The sequence below is a fragment of the Camelina sativa genome, chromosome 11 (assembly GCF_030686135.1).
Source record: "Camelina sativa cultivar CO46 ecotype springtype chromosome 11, ASM3068613v1".
Lineage (NCBI taxonomy): Eukaryota > Viridiplantae > Streptophyta > Magnoliopsida > Brassicales > Brassicaceae > Camelina > Camelina sativa.
The window spans coordinates 19,845,304-19,862,558 of record NC_141890.1 but is presented as its reverse complement, the minus strand read 5'-3'; the positions used below and the strand labels follow the sequence as shown (position 1 = coordinate 19,862,558).

The 17,255-nt window shown below is 43.1% G+C and overlaps 1 protein-coding gene across 1 annotated transcript; it reads right to left on the bottom strand.

Moving 5' to 3' along the window:
• Positions 1-3,797: 3,797 nt before the first annotated feature.
• On the bottom strand, positions 3,798-5,134 carry LOC147934266 (uncharacterized). The gene is made up of 2 exons (XM_087472561.1): positions 4,180-5,134; positions 3,798-4,069 (listed from the first exon to the last, which is right to left on the bottom strand). The coding sequence occupies exons 1-2, from the start codon at positions 5,132-5,134 to the stop codon at positions 3,798-3,800; spliced, it is 1,227 nt and encodes a 408-aa protein (XP_087328687.1).
• Between the last annotated feature and the right edge of the window lie 12,121 nt (positions 5,135-17,255).

The following is a 17,255-nucleotide window of genomic DNA, read 5'->3' as shown; positions in this document are numbered from 1 at the left end:
CTCTTCTAGATAATACTTTGTGAGAAATGCATTACTTGGCCGATTCTTCACCACTCCTTCTCTTCTAGATAGTACTTGGTGAGAAATGCATTACTTGGTTAAATAATGACCACTTCTTATCCTTTGTCTCACACTCCTTTTGCATGCATTTTGATTGGCCAATTTTGTAAAACATAATGATTATGTTTTTTTCACTTTTTGCATGAATTTTGATTGGTCAATTAAGGAGACATAAGTTCCTTAATCCTTTGACTCTTATCTGCTCGGCTAGCGACATCGCGGTGCAGTCGATGGTTCGTGTCGCGGCACGGTCACGGACAACTCTACGGTACGTCTCGGGTCTGCGGTACGCCTCGGACAACTCTGTCCTGCGGTACATGGTACGTCCGCGGTACTGTACATGGTATGGTACATGGTACGGTACATTGTACGGTACATTGTACGGCACATGGTACATGGTACGGTACATGGCCATCTCTCGGTCCGTCAACATTTTCTCGGGCATTTCTTCAGCAATTCTTCTACCTTTCTTCGTTGTCTTCTTTCCTCATCATTTCCGGGTCCTTTGGCCAGAGGTTTTTAATTTGAAATTTACCCCGTGGTGAGGGTCTTACATTCTCCCGTCCCCCTTATTAGAATTCTACCCGAATTCTATAATGATCAGATTGCCCTGCTTCGTCTTCTTCCATAAAGAGTTGCAGATACTTGGCTCGAATCCTATCCTCATCTTCCCATGTAGTGACCTTGCGTTTCTGCTTTCCCCAGAATACGTGAATTTGAGGAATACTCGTGTTCTTCAGCTTCTGCGTACTTCATTCTCCAATCCCAAATGGTCCTTCTGGGTATGTGATATTGGTCTTCAACTCCTCAATAGGCTCGGGTACAATCATGTTAGTATCAGGTCCATGCTTCCGTAGTTGTGAAACATGGAAGACTTTATGCAGTCGCATAACTTCTGGCATAGATAGCTGGTAGGCTAATTCACCAACTCGCTTTTCAATCAGGTATGGTCCTATGAACCTTACCGCGAGCTTTCCAACTTTACCAAACCTGTACTTCCCTTTCTGAGGTGCAACTTTCAAATACACCATATCTCCAACTTCAAACTCCACTTCTCGCTTGTTCCGATCTGCATACTTCTTTTGGCGGTCTTGAGCCTTCTTCATACTTTCTCGGATAAACTTGATCTTCTCCGTCGTCTCATCGATCAGCTTGTAGTTGAAACTCGTCCTTTCTCCAACTTCTGTCCGACATAATGGCGTTCGACAAGGTCTTTTGTACATTGCTTCGAACGGTGACATACCGATGCTCGAATGATAACTGTTGTTATACGCAAATTCAACCAACGGTAGATTTTCTTCCCAATCCGTAGACCATTCCAATGCACATAGTCTGTCTTCTATGGTTCGGATAGTCCTTTTTGTCTGCCCATCGGTCTCCGGGTGGAATGAGGTGCTCATATGAACATCCTTTCCTAGCGCCCTCTGCAAATCCTTCCAAAATATTGATGCGAATTTTGGATCATAGTCAGAGACGATGTTGGCAGGCACTCCATGTAGCTTCAAGATCTCGTCAATATACTTCTCCGCTAAAATTGGCGCTTGATCTGTACTCTTCACCAAAACTAAGTGGGCGACTTTTGTTAAACGATCGACCACTACCCATACTGCATCGTTGATTCTTCCTTGTCTTGTTGGTAGTCCGGTGATGAAAACCATCGAGATAGACTCCCACTTCCATGTTGGTATGGGAAAGTTACGAAGTAATCCTGCTGGTACTCGGTGCTCCACCTTGATGCATTGACATGCATCACACTGGTTTACCCAATTTGCTACGGATCGCTTCAATCCGGGCCAATGGTAATACCTACGCACATCTTTGTACATCTTTGTGCTTCCTGGGTGAATACTCAATGCTGAGCTAGGGGCTGCTTTGAGGATCTCCTGTCGCAGTCCAATCCGGTCAGGTACGGTGATTCTCCCATTAAGAAGTAAAGTGCCGTCATCTGCTAAGTGATAACCACTAGCATTCGGTCCGTCTAAACTTCTCAATTCTTCAACTATCTTCTTCAGGTGCTCGTCCTTGGACTGCTCTTCGTGGATTCGTTGAACTAGACTTGCTTGAGTAACGGCTTGTATACCCAACAGCTCACTAGATTCTCCTTTAAAGGCTAATAGCCTTACCTTCTTCAGCTCGTTGGATAGGGACTCCACATCTCGTTCGACATCAACTTCTACCTTCTGGCGACTTAGTGTATCTGCCACTACATTTGCTTTGCATGGGTGGTACTGGATCTTCAAGTCGTAATCGGCAATGAACTCCATCCATCTTCGCTGGCGTAAATTGAGGTCTGGTTGCGTGAACAAGTATTTAAGACTTTGGTGATCTGTAAATACCTGAACCGCTTCTCCATATAGGTATGATATCCATATCCTTAGCGCAAACACCACGGCTGCCATCTCTAGGTCATGTGTGGGGTAATTCTCTTCATGCTTCCGTAATTACCTTGAGGCATAGGCAATTACCTTGTCTCCTTGCATCAAAACACATCCTACTCCAACTCTTGATGCATCAGTGTACACGGTATAAGGCTGATTTAGCTCTGGCAACGCTAAGATAGGTGCCGTAGTGAGTTCTTCCTTCAACTTCTTAAAAGCTTCTTCCACTTCTTCACTCCAAATGAATGGTACTCCTTTTCCGGTGAGTCGTGTCAAGGGCTTAGCGATAGACAAAAAACCTTTTACAAATTTTTGGTAATAGCCTGCGTGGCCTAAGAAACTTCGGACCATCTATCACGGACGTTGGCCTTAGCCAATCCTGGATCGCGGCAATCTTCTCTGGGTCGGCGGACACTCCTTGTTCTAAGACTCGTTGTCCTAGGAACCCAATCTCCCTTTGCCAAAATCTGCACTTGCTGAACTTGGCGAACAGCTTCTTCTCCCTTAGTTGTTCTAACACCTTCCTCAAATGTTCCCATGTTCTTCAGCACTCCGTGAGTATATAAGGATGTCATCAATGAATATTATCACGAATTGATCCAAATAGTCATGAAAAACTTCATTCATGAGTCGCATGAACGCTTCTGGCGCGTTCGTAAGTCCAAATGACATCACTACGAACTCGTACTGGCCATATCTTCTTCGAAAGGCTGTCTTCATCACATCTGGCTCTGAGATCGAAATTTGGTGGTAGCCAGAGGCTAAATCAATCTTCGAAAACCAGCTTGCTCCTCTGAGTTGATCTAACAGCTCGTCAATCCGTGGCTACGGATATTTGTCCTTGATGGTGATGTTATTGATTCCTCGGTAATCAATACATAAGCGCATGCTCCCGTCCTTCTTCTTGACAAACAGTACTGGGGCTCCCCATGGCGATGAACTTGGTCGAATGAATTCTTTTTCTAGCAAGTCCTCTAGCTGAGTCTTGAGTTCAGCTAACTAGGCTGGTGCCATGCGATACGACGACTTAGCAATCGGGGTAGCTCCTGGCTCTAGGTTTATGGTAAAAGGATAGCTTCTTGGTGGAGGCAATCCTTCTAACGGCCTGAATACATCTTCAAAGTCCTTGACTACTGTGATGTCCTCAACTTCTAGGTCTTCTTTTTTATCTCCTCCCATGGCGGTAAGAGTGACTAAGTAAACACTCCCTTCTTCGAAAGAATTTCCAATTCTTAATGCTGATGCGAAATATGCCTTTGAGCTTGGGCAAATTCCATAGAAAACTAGAGGTGTCCTTCCTCTATTTTCCATTATGACTTGGCTCCTGCTGCAGTCTATATGGGCTTGGTGTTCCGATAACTAATCCTCTCCGAGTATAACGTCAAATCTCTCCATCGGCATTACAAGCAGATTCCATGGTAGATTTGTATCTTGCAAGACTATCGACGCTTCCTTGATCCTCCTTCTGGTCTTGAGGGGCGGTTGATTACTAGCGGTGTATACATTGATATTCACTTCCTCCTCCTCACACAACTCTCCAAACTTTTCAGCCACTTCGGGAGTCACAAAACTATTGGACGCTCCCGAATCGAACAATACATGAGTGGGGTTACCACCAACTAGTAATGTTCCTAATGCATAACAAATATACAAAAATGCAATGCAAAAACTAAACATGCAATCACACAAACACACAATCAATCACAAGAGAGTTAGAACCCAATCAAACCTGTTATCATACCTTTCGCAGGTGCTGGAGGTTTGGGTGGCTCTAATCCTAAGGCATAAACATTAGTTGGGGTCGCTTGTTTCTTTGCTGGGGGTTCCTTCACTTGATGCACTAGCTGAGCACGGTTCACAGTTTGGGCGTTCAGTTTGGTCGGCTTCAATGGACATGAGGTCGCATAGTGTCCCATTTCTCTACAGTAGAAACATGTGATCAACGCAAGATTGGGACTCTTGGCTTCAGAAAGTGTCGGACAAGCTCGGGCAAAGTGTCCGAGTTGACCACATGTAAAACATCCTCTCAGATCAAATTTGGTCGTTGTACGTCCTCCTTGGTTGGCAATCATGTTGACCTTACCACGGTTCGCACCTTTGTTCCGTCCAGCTACTTTGTTAACCTTTCGGAAATTCACTACCTTGCTCTGCTGCACAGGTTCTTTCTTCTTCTCTTGGGCCATGACTTCTTTCTCCAGCTCAATTCCTTCCTCTACATTCACTGCTCGCTCTTCTACTTCAGCAACATTCTTGTATGTCACAGCATGCAATCTTCCTTTTACTTCTGGTCGTAGTCCGTAAAGAAATCTACGGGCCATAGCTTCTTCGTCGTCATTTCCATTGTACAAATATCTCCGAAGTCGAGTGAAGATTTGTCCATAAGCTCGAACACTCATATCTCCCTGTTCCAGACGCAGGAACTGATTCTCTAATCGATCGCGGGACTCTGGTGGAAAATACTTCTGCTCGAACTCTCTCCTGAAAATCTCCCAAGTTATCGGCATGTAGTGGTAACGAGGGACTACACTGTCCCACCATGCGCGTGCATCTTCCTCCAAAAAATTGATTGCAATCTTCTTCTTGTATTCCTCCGGGCATCTTGATGTCTCGAAATTCATCTCCAATTCTCTTATCCATTTGTCTGCTAACACCGTGTTCTGCTCTCCCTTGAACTTGCAGACTCCTAAGTTCCTCATCATTATCACCAGGTTCAAAACGTTAGACGATGTAGTATCGTCCTGCTGCCTCCTTTGGTTCTACTGTTGTTGCTGCTGGATCATGTGGTTTAAGAGATCTTTTATCATCTTTAGCGTTTGCTGGGTCTCGGGTACCCTCTGCTCGTTTGGGTTCTCCTCACGTCCTTGGTCTCCTCTTGGCATGTTTGGATTCGGGTTGGTAGCAAACTGTCCAATCAGCGAATACTCTCTATTTGGCGGGTACATGTACTCTGGTGTGTTGTACCGCGTAGAATTTGCAGGTGAGTACCTCGGCGTCTCACCGGGCACATCCCATTCAGGCATATACATATTTGGCTCGTAAATGCCTGGAAACGATTCCTCTCCTTGCTCATCTCCAAAATGCAGACCCCATTCCTCCGGACCAAACTGTTGACTTGAACCCCTCTCTGGATCCGGCGTGAAGTTCATCGATCTAGACCTTTCAGATCCTTGGCCAGACATCTGCATCCATCATCGATAATAAGGGTTACATAATCCCATCCCATCTAATACTGAAGTGGTGAACAAACCGGATTATCCTAAGTGTCTATTTGAGATCATTTTGACTCGATAAAACGTTTGAAAATACGAGTCCTACTAGCATCATGGCCATGCTCTGATACCACCGTTGTAACGTCCCTGAACCGTCCTATGGCCGGATAGGCCACGGGCCGCCCCGGGACGCCACTTTGAAAATGCCCACCGACGACCCGGCCGAGGTTCAAGAACGAATCAGGACCCTTAGCCAGTCCATCAGCGGGGTTTTCACCCGACTGGGACATCATTCAGGTTTTGCAACCCTTGGGACATCCCAAGCGTTGAGCCGACTTGTACAAAGTCTATATCAGTTATTACTCTTACGAATATAAAATCCGATTGTATTAATATATAAAGAGTTTATTACAAAATAAGTACCAAAAAGATTATAAGGTTCGAAGATCAGGCCTAGTGCCAAAGGTTCGGTTACATAATAAAACATACTTGATTTTACAAACAGACACACAAAATCTACTCCGGGGTCCTATCGTTCACCACGCCCTCTAATCCCCTCTAAGGTTACTTGCAAGACAAATTTTTATCATAAGTAATCTAATATTACTTAGTGAGTCGCAGGGTTCCTGCAGAAAATAAATCCCCAACCCCAAATCCCCAAAACAACAATTAAGCAAGCAAGCAATCAAACAAGCAATCAAACAATCAAACATGCAAGCAAGCAAACAATCAAACAATCAGAGATAGCATGCAGAATATAATGAGCTAGTTAAGCAAATATATCTAGCAAGTAATCAATCAACTACGAAACAATAAAACTTGAATAAAAGCTAAAAAGTTTTTAACAAGTTTTAATTTATGGGCCCGGTATGCTTCCTCTCGTCAACACCTCCGCATTGCAACCACAAAGGCATGCAAGCTACACCGTCGTGTAGACAGCTTCGGCCAGGGTAGCAAGCCCAGTAACCTCCGAGCTCTTCATACCAACCCTACAACTCAACGCACATGGGTTACATGACGCGGTTGCATGCTGGTACGGAAATAGTCTGAGGACAGCGATACCCCAGTCTTACTACGCTAGCTGGAATTTCTCGCGGACTAAACGCCTTAAGACTTTAACCGATTGATACTTGAGTTTTTATGGGTTTTAAGCTCATAATTTTACAAGTATCTTAACCAAGTTACTACCTCCAATACTAGAACATTTCGAACTAGTATCGAGAGTAACCTCACAATTAAGTTACCTTCTCTGTTACTAGAACATTTCGAACTAGCAACGAGAGTAACCTCACAGCACATGCATTTAACCAAGAAAAATCACAAAGATAAATTCAAGAAAAATGCAACTATATGCTCAATGCAAACCATTTACTAGACGGAAGTCTTTAGACTCCATCTAGTTCGGTGAATGTGCCTGGACTCATAGAATACCGGCGAACTCTTGGTGGAGTGAACGGATTCTCTTGGTGACGTCTCTCCCTTGGCGGCACTTCGGATCTTCCTTGTTGCAATCGAGTTGCTTCTCGATGCAACAGTCTTGGCAGCAGTCGATAGTCTTGTCTTGCTCTTCTCCTTCTTTCACACTCTTCTTCTTCACGCCTTCTTCCTTCTCAACCCTCTCTCTTTTCTTTCTTTTCTTTCTTTTCTCTCCTTCTTCTTTACTCAGCTTGTTTTTGCGAAAATAAAGAGAAGTGAGGTTCCTTTTATAGAGAGTTTGGGCGGAGAAATGAGCCAATGCATGGCAAGCTTCAAAACTTGGTGAGAAAGTCTCCTTGAAAGCTTGATGAAAAATGCAAAGACTTGGCCGATTCTTTACCACTTCTTCTCTTCTAGATAATACTTGGTGAGAAATGCATTACTTGGTTAAATAATGACCACTTCTTCTCCTTTGTCTCACACTCCTTTTGCATGCATTTTGATTGACCAATTTTGTGAAAACATAATGATTATGTTTCTTCACTTTTTGCATGAATTTTGATTGGTCGATTAAGGAGACATAAGTTCCTTAATCCTTTGACTCTTATCTGCTCGGCTAGCGACATCGCGGTGCAGTCGACGGTTCGTGTCACGGCACGGTCATTGTAGTGACCCTCACTAAGGGCAGAAGTCCCAAAATAAAAGTTCGAAAAAATGGTCCTGATAAGACTTTGAGGAAGAGGAAGAAAAAACAAAGAAGAAAGGCCGAGGAAAAATACGCTAGTTGGAGAATGGCCAAGCCAAGACCGAAGTGGCTGGATGTACGATCGATACCTTAAGATTGATCGGGAGTTGGCGGTTTATGTGGAAAACGGCGTACGCGGGAGAGACGGTCAAGTACCAAGAAGGACGGTACGGTCTGAGAAGTGCCGGAAGGGACCGGAAGGACCGAAGGGAGAAAGGACCGCGAGTTGTCCGAGAAAATATTGAGGGAGTCCAGAGGAACCGAACCCTGTCCGGACCAAGACCAGCCCATGGCCGAGAGATGTCCGAACAATGTCGTACGTACTGGACGGTAGGACAGTGCGGTTTTTGCTGAAGAACGAACGGTTAGTGGCAGCATAATCATTATGTCTCTATGATTTGGACCAATCGAATTTCATGCAAGGGCGAGTGTAATACACGCGCCACATGCAAGTTCATGCTTGCCAAGTGGCTGGTGATTGGTTTACACGCGCCACATGCAAGCTCATGTATGCCATTTGTCAAAACGCACTAAGGGAAGAGAGGGGGAATGCTCGACCTATATATATGCCCCTTGAGACCATTTTTCTCATTCTCTAAAACCCTAAACACTCAAAGTTTCGATTTTTCTCTCAAATCCAAGTGAAGAGAGAGTGGTTCGAGAGGGTGAAGTTGTTGAGACGAGGGGGGAGACGCTGCTTGCAGAGGGAGAGAGAGCTGAGGAAGAAGCGCTGTGAAGACGCTGTTGGCCGCAAGGAGGGAGTTGTCTGATCCGCGGTGCAGTGAAGTCCGACAATCATCCGCGGCATCAGAGTGAGTTCTACGGTAATTGTCTGTGGGGTGATGCATTGATCTTTAGATCTTTGCACATACTCCTTTTCGTGTTGCATTTAGACTAGATTCATGTTAGAATCAGTTTATATTGATGCATGCGAAATATGGTAGGATTCATGCTAAATTCATGTTTAAATGCACATAGAGTTTGAGCTAGGAATCACCATGCGAAAATGAACTTGGATGCATTTTAAAGTAAGTTGGACTTGCTTAAAATTTGGACAAAAGGGTTTGCATGCATGGTTGAACTTGAAAGATTTTACTTGCAATATTTATTGCTTAAAATCGGTTGCACGCAAGAATTAAATGGGTGAAGTTTATTTTGCAATTTTATTGCATAAAATGTATGAGGTTGGCTTGCAGGCATAAATGGACTTAAAGGATTTAATTGGTCAAATCGCTTAAAAATTGGCTAGCATGCATAATTGAACTTGTTGCATTAAATTGCTTAAGTTGCTTAAAGTGGTTGCATGCTTGTAGGACAATCTAAGTTGCATGAATTGTCATTCTTGTTGCTTGATGATTGTTGCATGTTCTCTTGCTTGATTTTCTTGCTTGTGATGCTTGATCTTCTTGCTTGATTTATTCTGTGTATTTAAGCTAAGTCTCTCGAATTTGTTTCTTGAGTCCTAGCTAGAATAGTGTAGTCGATCTTCTGTTCCAAATGCGGTTTGTCTCACGAGAGTTCCCGATGACCACTCGCGCGGGACAATTTCACGGCTAGCTAGCTACTAGCGTGACCGCTACATGACGATGTAGCATTTGTGTGGGCTCATGCTGGTTACCTTTGTGGTTTCGGCATGGGAAATGTTGTGGAACGGAACAGATTATCGAGGGCCTCTTAGGTGAAAGAGTCTAGAGTATTTCAAGTGTCCCTTGTTTTATTCTAGTCGTCTTTGCGAGTTGTCTAAGAGTTAAGAGTCTAATGTTTCCAAGTAGTCCTTGTTCCCTTTAGTCGTCTTTCTCCGTGAAATAGCGAGTTTAGATCGTCCGACGTTAGTCGTGATATTCTAACCTCTCTCACTTGTTTGTTGTTTATTGCTTCCGCTATTGTTTCTGTTGCGTTGCTTTGATTGTTGTTGGCTTGTTTGCCTTGCTTGTTTTCTTTGCCTGCTAGGGTAGTCGGGTTGGGGAAGTAGAATCCTGTTTAGGAAAGGGGTGCCCAGGCTCACTGAGTAATCTTAGATTACTCATGATATTACTTTTGTCTTGCAGGAAACCTAAGTGAGTCTAGAGCTGGAGCAAACTTTAGGGTACCGGATAAGGTTTTCTGTGTTCTTTGTAAAACCCTATATTTTCCTAAATGATTTACTTTCAATGTAATAAATTATTAAAGTAATATATATTCGGTTTTCGGGGGAAAACATGGCAAGTAGCAAATGGTACTCGGCCTTGTCCGGGTCAACACAACGCGCGTGGGACGCAAGGGTAGTGAACCTCACCCGCGGGCGGAGTCGCGTCCAGGAGCTGGTCGGGAAGCTGCAGCTTCCATCCCTCGACCGGTCCACCAGGGTGCGGTTCCCACACATGTAGCGTTCCGGTGTCGTCCTCGGTCCTGTCCGGCTGTACAGCGGTTCGGGGCGTTACAGTCACGGACGACTCTACTGTACAACTCTGTCCTACGGTACGTGGTACGTCCGCAGTACTGTACATTGTACGGTACATGGTACGGTACATGGTACGGCACATGGTACGGTACATGGTACATGGTACATGCTATGGTACATGGCCATCTCTCGGTCCGTCAAGATTTTCTCGGGCATTTCTTCAGCAATTCTTCTACCTTTCTTCGTTGTCTTCTTTCCTCGTCCTTTCCGGGTCCTTTGGCGAGGGGTTTTTAATTTGAAATTTACCCTGTGGTGAGTGTCGTTACAATTACTCTCTGTCGAATCGACCCTAAAATACTACAATTGATTAACTGTGCACTTTCAGTCGTCGTGTAGTCTTTTCAGGTAAAAGATTTGGAGTGAAATTCTACACACATCAAAGCTTTTTGGCGTCGTTGTCGGGGAGTAACTAGCTGCCCATTGAATTTGATAAGAACTCTCGTCTAAGATACTTTGAATTTTTCTTTTGAATTTTTCAATTTTAGTTTTAATTTTATTGTTTTTCGATAACCTCTATTTTTCCTTTTAGTTTCTGTTTTTGGATTTTGTAGTGCATGACAGGGAGTCAACCCTCCGGAACTGTATCTCCAATTCAAGACATTGATCGACTAGAACGTGAAATTAGGAAACTTCGAAGACAACAACTCATGGCTGAAGAAAGGAACCAGGACCAAGGTCTCCTTAACCTCGACCAACCGCTGATACCTCCTGCCCTCAACGAGCAAGGAGAACCGATTCTTGCACAAGGTGGCAACCCCAACCTTGTAGCCGTTGTTCCGCAACTCGACCCTGAAGCTGGCCGAGACAATCTACAAGATCCTCGCTATGCTAATCCTTTAGGCATGGAAGACAACCTCGATGTTCCTCCTCACCAGCCTGCTCTCGTCGTAAATCCACCACTACCTCAAGCTGGCGGAAGACAACCTGCTTATGTGCACCCGCTAAGACGTGCCGCACCTAGCCGTCCCATAGCCGATTATGATGCTCCTAACTAATTTGTTCAAGACCGCGCTGCTATCCGTATCACTCATCCTCCAAGACGTGATTACGAGATTAAACCTCAAATTGTTGCTTTGGTGAAACAAAATAAGTTCCATGGCCTTACTATCGAACATCTGATGGACCACAAATCAAAGAGGACAATATTTGCTAACATCAACAAGAAGAAGTCATATCCGACTATCTCCAAGCCAAATCCATGGCCGACCAACTCAATACATGAAGAGCCGATGGATCCTAACATCGACAAGCTGAAGCAATTCGACCAAAGAGTATCCACAAGTACCAACAACCTGCTACCTAAGCCACCTAAACCGCCTAAGCCACCACAACTTTCCAAGATCAAGATCATAGTTCCTCCTGAGCTAAGCAATGAGAGCAAGGAACAGATCCAAGAAATGATAAGGCATACTAAAGAAGTTCTTCTTCATGCAAAAGTTTTTGAAACTTCTGCAAAAGGACAACTTGTTATTGAAGCTGGAGCAGACTATCAAGATATCAAAGGAGCCGAAGGAGCATTGATTCCCGAAGTCAACTCTTCTCAAGCCTAACTTGGCCGCTACTGTCGAGCCAACGACGTTAAACAAGTGCGCTTCTTGGGAGGCAACCCAAGCTAGTAAGTATTTATTTTTAGGATTTATTTTCTTTTATTTTTAATATTTTTGCATTTTAGTTTCAGGTTTATAAAAAAAAAAAAAAAAATAGAAAAGCCAAAAAGAAGGAAGAAGATGTCCCCATGGATTGGTAATGCACACTAGGACTAGTGGCAAGTACCGCCTACTGACCGGTCACCTCCAATGTGACCGAAGCATGCCGAAGGCGACGGATCATCATCATCCTTGAGTGATCGATGCTGAGAGTCCCCACCAGCCATACCAACCGTAGCCAATGCCATGTCTTACGTACCATGTCTTACGTACCGCGTCCGCGTACCATGTACTATGTACTATATACTATGTACTATGTACCATGTACTATGTACCATTTACCATGTCCGACGCACCATGTACCATGTCCGATGTCCCACGTACCATGTACCATGTCCTGCGTACCGCGTACCATACCCACCATTTGCTGATGTCCGCGACCGTTCATCCGTGTACCGCGAGACAACTCCGAACCACCACCATCCTCACCACCTACCATCACCATTCTTTTACTTAGGTATGTTTTTATTATTTTTTTTTCTCATTATTATTGATGGTTTTAGGTTTTTGTTTCAAGGAGGATGCATTTAGAGATATATCAAACACAATTCGAATGAACTAAGCCTAGTTCAAACTCGATGTCAAGCAACCAAAGGAAGTAGAAGCGGTTAGTCACCACATTTTCATTACCACAGCCGACCTCTAGACAACTTTTGGGCAACCATTAAACTTCTAGAGTCGACACAACATCATTCCATCAAGGTGACATTGCTCTTAAACCCTACACTTTTCCTTATGATTCTTAATCCTCAACTCTTTCTTTTTTCAAACCGAGGATGGTGTGATTTAATTCTGGGGGGAAGGATGTTCCATCCTATACTAATGCTACTTTCTATTTTGTTGACTTGAGACATTTTTCCACTTTTTACATCAATAATTTTGAAGTTTTTATCGAGTCACATTTTTTTTTTATTTTTTTTTGAGTCAAAACTAGTAGGGGATTATGATCTTATTCTAATCGTTTATTTGATTTGGATTAACACTCTTATGACTCTTGATCATGCTTGACAACAGAACCAAAGTTTGGAAAGACTGTGAGTCGACTCAACAATCCCCAAAGTCCCTATTCGATGGATATTCAGATGATCTAACGTTGTCTCTAACTTTTATAGGACCTAAACCGGACTTAATTTTCAAGCCCTGGGAATTGGTATACATTGGACTAGATCTCTACATTCAAGCCACACAAGACATTGCACTTCTTCAAAAGTATGTTCCCCTCTCTCTTCTCTTCAATACTAAAAAAAAAAGAAAGAAAAAGAATATAAAAAAAAAAGAATAAAAGATGAGATGATTTTGATCAGTTTAGAGAGGTATGTAAATTACCTGTGACCTCATTATTCTACTCTTGGGTCAAATGATCACACAAATCTTGGAAGCGAGGGGTAGGTAAATTACCGATGACCCCAGTATTCGCATACACCTTTGATTTATAAAAAAAAAAAAAAAAAAAAAAAAAAAAAAAAAAAGAAGAAGTGAGAAAAGGGAGAGGAAAGGAATCATATGTTGAAATTCTTGGCTTGAAGAGAGTGTACAAGCCTCTGATCGATTTTCCCTTGGTAAGATTTCACTTTTTATTATTGCTGAATTTATGTAAAGAGATGACAATAGAGATTCTGGAGACTCTAAAGAATTGTGGGATCAAGGAGCGTTGATGATTCTCATGGTGGATTACAAATGGAAGTTCCTAATGTCAAGGTGAAGAAGAGTGCAAAGATGATATCCCCAAAGATAAGTGAATTCCCATTATTTTCAAAACCTCTTTTCCATGATTTAGTTTGATTATTTGCTTGAGGACAAACAAAGTCTAAATTTGGGGGAGTTGATAACATCATTATTTTACTCATATTAGCTATAGTTTTCATATGCATTTAGGAAGAGTTTGATGAGATTTCAAGTATAAAATGTCTATTATCAAGTATTTCAGGTTTCAATAAGGTTTTACAGGTTTTATAGCAATTTGGACCAAAAGAAAAGGAAAATACGTTTTTGGAAAGTTTCAGCGCTTTACAGTACAGGAACGTTTGAAGAGCTTACAAACTCAAAATATATCATGCTTGGTGTCTATTGAAATCTGGAAGAGTCATCTTTCTCCTCGACGTGGAATCAAGTCAATCCATTCATTCATCCGGAAGTTATGCCCAATTTACCGAGACGTGTTATAAACCGACGTAAAGAGAAGCAACCAGCCGATAGGCTTTCATTCAAGGCCTGACCAGCGACCACCACTGCGGCCCAGTCCAAGCCTCCTCCACGGTCCAGAAGCCTCTTTCGCCGCCCCTTGTCCTGCACTTAAGAAGAGAAGACGTTTCTACCCTTACAAAACCCTAACCCTAAACAAAACCCTATAAATACTCTTAAAACCTAGGGTTTTGAGGTGTGCTTCCTTGGTGCCTCTAAGTTCTTCATCCACACCACCAGCAGCCGACCTACAGACGACCAGAGACTCCTCTACCGCCGTCGAAGCTCGTCCTCTCTCACCTCCTCTTAGAAGCCATCGCCGAAGACACCAAATCTCTACTCTTCCTTATTTCTTTCATACTTACATTGCTTTTGGGATCAAGTTACTTTTGTGACAAATAGAGAAGTTTTCTTTGAAACCTTTTTGTTTATTGATTCACTTTTGATGTTATACTTTATAATATCAATGTCGTTTCTTTCCATCATGAGTGAGTAGTTTTATTTGTTGGGTTCTATGGGGTGATTCAAGGGGAATTCATGGTTCGCTTCAATTAGGTTGTTAGATCTTATTATCGGTTGTATTATAGAGTTCTTTTGGGACATCTTTATCTTAATGCTTATGCTTGGATTGATCACCAAGTACTGATCTTGAGAACGGGAGCACTAACCGCGTTATCCTACTTCTCCGAACTAGTGCTATACCGAAACCTTGCTCATAACCTGTGTAAGTTGAGTTGCAAAGTTTGGTGAATGTATCGAACTTGTTTAACTAGCTGGTTGACATGCGTCGTTGCCTGCGAAATTTGAGTAACGGAGTATGAAGACTTTAAACTTTCATTCTATGAGAATAGCTTGTTAGTTCATTAGTGTTTCGTAGTTGAGAACCTAGACCGAAAATTAGTATTTACTTGTTAGATCTTACACTTAATATTGCTTAGAACCATGAAAACCCTGAGATGACTCCCAAAACGCCCAACACCTTAGTCTTATAGTTTTAAACTGCTTTTATTTACTTTTATTTATTTGCAATAGTTATTAGGAAAACCAAAACCCTAGTCTCTTCTTTAGTCCTAGCCATAGTTATTTCTCTTATAATTCAATTTGTGTTTGCTATTACTCTCTGTTGGATCGATCCTAAAATAGTACAATTGATTAATTGTGCACTTTCAGTCGTCATGTAGTCTTTTCAGGTAAAAGATTTGGAGTGAAATTCTACACACATCATTCTTAAATAGGGAAAGTCGGCCATTTGGGCTTCTCCGAGAGTGGGCTAGGGTTTGTGGAATTCGGACTCCACTCGCCACCCGAGTGGGAACACGATCAGTTGCATCGGGTACGGATTCGGGTAGAGCCTCGGGTTCTCCAAAATTTCCTTTTTCTTTTTCCTCTCTTTTTTTTAATATAAATATGTAAAAATATAAAATAAGACAAAATGAATAAAATTATAATAAAATAAAATAAAAGGATACCTTTGGGACTTCCTCCCAAGTGATCTTGTTTTAAGTCACTAAGCTTGACTCTTCATGCTCTTTAAGCATGGGTTTTAGGAGGGAGAGGTTTTGGAATCCTCTCCACTGTAGCTGGTTGATTTAATGGATTTTACAGGTCTTGTCCAGGTTCCACAGCAAATGCAGGATGGACTTCCTTGTGATGCTTGACCCTTCTTTGTTTAGTCCTGGTGGAAAAAGCTTGACCATCAATGGTTGGCTTCTTAATTCCCTTCTCGATGCCAAATTCCATTTTGAAGTGCCCTCCATGCTCAATTCTGATCTTCCCTTGCTTCACATCAATCACTGCTCCTACAGTTGCCAAGAATAGTCTTCCTAGGATCAGCGGATCGTCTGGTTCCTTGTCCATATCGAGAATCATGAAATCAGTAGGAACCTCCACTCTTCCAATCCTGAGAGGCAAGTTTTCCAGAATACCAATGGGGTGTCTGATTGTTCTATCAGCTAGAACCAAATACAGACTACTCGGTTTAAAACTGCTAAAACCCATCTTGTTGGCAAGTGATAGTGGCATGATGCTGACTGAAGCTCCCAAATCGCACAAGCAGTTGTCGAAAATCCGAAGTCCTATTGAACATGGCAATGTAAAAGAGCCAGGATCCTCCAACTTTTCCTCAATTCGCAGTTCGGGATCTAAACACACTCCACTCCTCAGGATTGCATAACCAATATCTTTGACAGCTTTCTTAACCTCAGTCTCCAGCTGAGCTGTTTCCTTGATGATTTCCTCTCGAAGTTCATGTGGTGTCAAGAGCTTAGGAGGTGGGGCTTTTCGCTTGGACATACGCTCTGCAAGCGCCTCTAATTGGATGTCAAGAGCAGCTATGAATCTTTCCTCTAATTCCCCTTCCTCAGCTTGAGGCAGTTCAGGTTGATCTGTCATCTGAACGTCTACCCGATGGGTCATCCGATCACCATCATCGGGTATGTCATCGGGTTCAGCCTCGGGTGGTGCATCAGTTTGCGATTCTCGAACCAGTGTTCGATCATCAACTCGATTAGTCTCCTCGGGTAAAGGGTCGGGTTCATACTCGGATATGTAGTACTGATACTCATTCATCCTATAGTGATCCATATCCTCCCCATCTTGAACATCACTGTCCTCAATGAGGTTGTCCTCAAAATCATCATCAAGAAAGATGGCTTGGGCAGTTGCATAGTCTTTTGGGTTCTAAACAGCTTTACCTGGAAGCTGGTTGATTTTCGGGGGCGGTTGGGTGTTGTGGTGGCCTTTTAGGTATCTCAGCTTAATGTTGAGGGAATCATATTTGGCGTTCAGGTCATTATACCCATAGTCGATCTTGTTGCTCATCTCCGCAAACCATTTGGCATTGTCCATAGCAGCTGATGCTTGACTCTGTATCATATGCTGAATTAGGCCGCGTAGGTTAGCTTCTTGAGATTGGTTCTGCGGGCCTTGCTGCTGTAGGAATCCAGGTGGTGCAATCGGTTGGTGGTAGTTGCCTAGGTTTTTCGATGTTGTCGATGAAAGGACTCAAGTGTTGGCTACCTTTGGATCGTGTTTGCATGCACAATCAGTTGACCAAGAGAGTACAAGAGGGTCTACTCGATCCAGGTGATCGAGTGACGGGTCGGGTGGGTACTCGGGTTG